General features: G+C 39.3%; 1 protein-coding gene across 1 annotated transcript in view; it reads right to left on the bottom strand.

The window, feature by feature from the left end:
* Positions 1 to 2,230: 2,230 nt before the first annotated feature.
* ZC3HAV1L (zinc finger CCCH-type containing, antiviral 1 like) overlaps positions 2,231 to 3,228 on the bottom strand; it is a 6,316-nt gene continuing 5,318 nt past the window's right edge. The window contains exon 4 of the mRNA XM_012806230.1: positions 2,231 to 2,367. Within this exon, the coding sequence (XP_012661684.1) occupies positions 2,231 to 2,367 (137 nt within the window). The remainder of the gene's footprint in view (positions 2,368 to 3,228) is intronic.

The raw sequence follows: 3,228 nt of genomic DNA, 5'->3' as shown, positions 1-3,228 counted from the left end.
AAAAAAAAAAAAAAAAAAAAAGTGACTTACTACACAAATACACAGAGTAAAGTGATAAGTATAAATGATAATTATTAATGTAAAAATATTTTTTAAAAAATTAGCACCAGGGGCGGTGCCTGTGGCTCAAAGGAGCCAGGGCACTAGCCCCATATACCCAAGGTGGTGGGTCAAACCCAGGACCAGCCAAAAACTGCAAATATATATATATATATTAGCACCAGGAGAAATCAGAACTAGAAAAAAAAGAAACAAAATATGTGGAACATAAGGGCTTTCAGAAATACTGTTGTTGAAAACCAAAGTAAAAAGATTAACACAAATTAAATAACTGTCCATTAAGAGAAAACATATAAAGGGACATTTCTTACTTAAAAAGGACATCTTTGCATTCTTACCCAATCAAAAAGATAGTATTTCAAAATTTAGCTTTATGAAAACTTATTATTACATTAGTCTTATTTCTCAAATATTATGTCATTTCAGGACCATTAAATTTTTTTTTGACAGTTAAGTTTTTTCAAAAAACCACTTTACACTAATGTGCACAATGTGAGGGTGCTCAGCACCCCCCTGGGTGAAGGGCGCAGCTACAACTTGAACTTTACTACAGAAGTGAAAAAACAATATAACCTAAAAATTTGTACCCTCATATTAATTTGAAATTAAAACAAAAACTTTACACAACAACATTTGTGACTACTGCTATGATAAACACCTAAAGGATTTCATAAGGCTGCTTCTTTGTGGTACGCTTTGATGAAAACAACAAAAATCAAAATTGCAGCTTAGTAAGGATAGCACAGTGGGTGGAGGGGGTGGTGGAGCAAAGGGAGAAAGAGGAAAAGGGGAAATGAGGTATATAAATGAGGACTTCTGACGGTCCGTCCTGATCCACAGAAAGAACAGGTACAATGTAGAGGAATGGACAAATCTCACATCCTTCAAACGATAGCAGTTGGGTTTTGGTGAGAGTTCAGTAAAAGATGAAAAGTAGACAGAATGGCTAGGCGCCCGTAGCACAGTGGTTAGGGCGCTGACCACAGGCACTGAGGCTGGCGGGTTCAAACCCAGCCAGGGCCAGCTAAACAACAACAAAAAATAGCCAGGTGTTGTGGAGGGCACTTGTAGCCCCAGCTACTTGGGAGACTGGGGCAAGAGAATCGCTTAAGCCCAAGAGTCTGAAGTTGCTGTGAGCTGTGATGCCCAGGCACGCTACCAAGGGCAACATAATGAGACTCTGTCTCAAAAAGAAAGAAAGAAAAATAGACAGAATGAGGTAGAAATCTCTGGTAAGAACCCAAAGGTTGTAAACTCTGTAGTGTTGGCGGAGATAGACCTACAAAAATTGGATATCCTCTGAGCACGGTATGGTTGACATCCTTTCATGAAAATGAAGGAGACTCATTAAAAGCCACCCCCATCAGCACAGGGAAAGGCCCCCTAATAAAAGGCCATGTATAAAATGGCAAAATAAAGACATAGAGAAAGTAGATGCAGAAAAATACTCACGTATCTGTTTTTAAAAATGCAAAAGACAGTATCATTTAGCACCTATATGCTAAGCAAATATAAAGAACAGCCTTAAAATTCAATACTGTACAGGTTTTAAGAAAGGAGTTATACTCAAAATGTTAGAAATAATTGAAATATCCCAGAATAAGTAGTTAAGTATGTGTTCAAAATATCCCAGAATAAGTATTAATGTATGTGTTCAAAAAATGATTACATATGATAACATGAACAAATATGGAAAGAAGCTTATGAAGCATTAAGTAAAAAAACTGTATACAAAGTATACATATGCGATGATTACTATCACACTGTAAACTGTGCTATTTGGGCATATAGAAAAACTGGCTGGACCACAGAAGCCAGCAGAAACTCATCCCTTGAAAAGCTCCACCCACCCCATCTAGGACAAGCACTCAGAACTGCAGGCAGAAGCTGCCATCTGCAGGACTAGCCCCATCTACACTCAGCTTTCCCCTCTGCCAGCTCAACTCCCAACCTCAGCCCCAAACGCCCATCCTCCATGTTATCCTCCAAGTCTGCTATCTTCTCCTTTTCCATCTTCTTTACTTCTCACAACACACTGTGAGGTAGACATTATTATGACCACTATTAAGAAATGATTAAATGAATGAATGCTTACAAAGGAAAATTCAACAGAAGCCTTGTTTTCAGATCTTCAGAGCTGACAAGTGTCTTCTTAGTTCACTGACCCTCTTTAAGGTTTACCTGGGCAGGGCTTCTTGGCCAACAGAGGAGGGACAGAAGCTGAAGGGCTGGCTTCTGCAGCTCCAGCTGCCTGTGCACCTTGTTTCTCAAAGCCCTGTGAATGCTCAGTAGAAGATGCTGAGTTATCTGAAAAGAAGAAGAAAGGGATAAATTTATGACACACCAAGTTTTATTTTACGTTGGGAGCAACAGCCCAGCTAACCACACCTCAGACAAGACTCCCAACACCCTCAATGTGCGGAGTTCATGTCCTTGGCTTAAAAAAAGAAAGGTATATATGTGTGTGTGTGTGCAGTGCATAATACATGTATACGGAGAGAGAAGAGACTGAGAGGTTGAGTATATACACGTATCTCAATAGCAAGCAGAAAATCACTATTTCTTAGTGATTTAGTAAGAGACCCACTAAACAAGACCAGATGAAGATAATGACAGGCCCCAGACATAGCACAGAGTAGAAGGTCCCTCCCACCACTCAGGGTTCCCTAGAAATGCTCTAAGACAGACATATCTTATCCGGTTTTCCCAAAAGCAACTTAGGGCCTACCACCCACTGATTTTTAGCTACAAACAAATGTAATAGAATAAGGAACCTGTATGTTTTATAATTGAAAAAATATCCAACTATACTATGCAAACTTTTAAAAATATCCAAAAGACTATGCAGCAATATGGAAAGATATTTATGACATCATGCAAACGGAAAATTTAAAATACTAAAGTGTAGTTTGAGTACAACTGGGTTAGAATTTGTATAGACAGACTGAAAGGCGTCTAATAAAATGTTAACAAGTACTGTAGATCAAAGTGAGAAGCATATGTGATTTTTATTTCTAGTCAATTTTCTAATTTCTCCTGTAATGTGGAAAAATTAAAAAAGAGGGTGGCGGCTCGGCGCCTGTGGCTCAACCGGCTAGGGCGCCAGCCATGTACACCTAAGGTGGCGGGTTCGAATCCCCAGCCCGGGCCCGCCAAACAACAATGACG

This window comes from Otolemur garnettii, unplaced genomic scaffold (assembly GCF_000181295.1).
Source record: "Otolemur garnettii isolate 467f Iridium unplaced genomic scaffold, OtoGar3 scaffold00049, whole genome shotgun sequence".
NCBI classification, from domain to species: domain Eukaryota; kingdom Metazoa; phylum Chordata; class Mammalia; order Primates; family Galagidae; genus Otolemur; species Otolemur garnettii.
The sequence above is the reverse complement of the archived record's forward strand: the minus strand, read 5'-3'. Positions and strand labels throughout refer to the sequence as shown.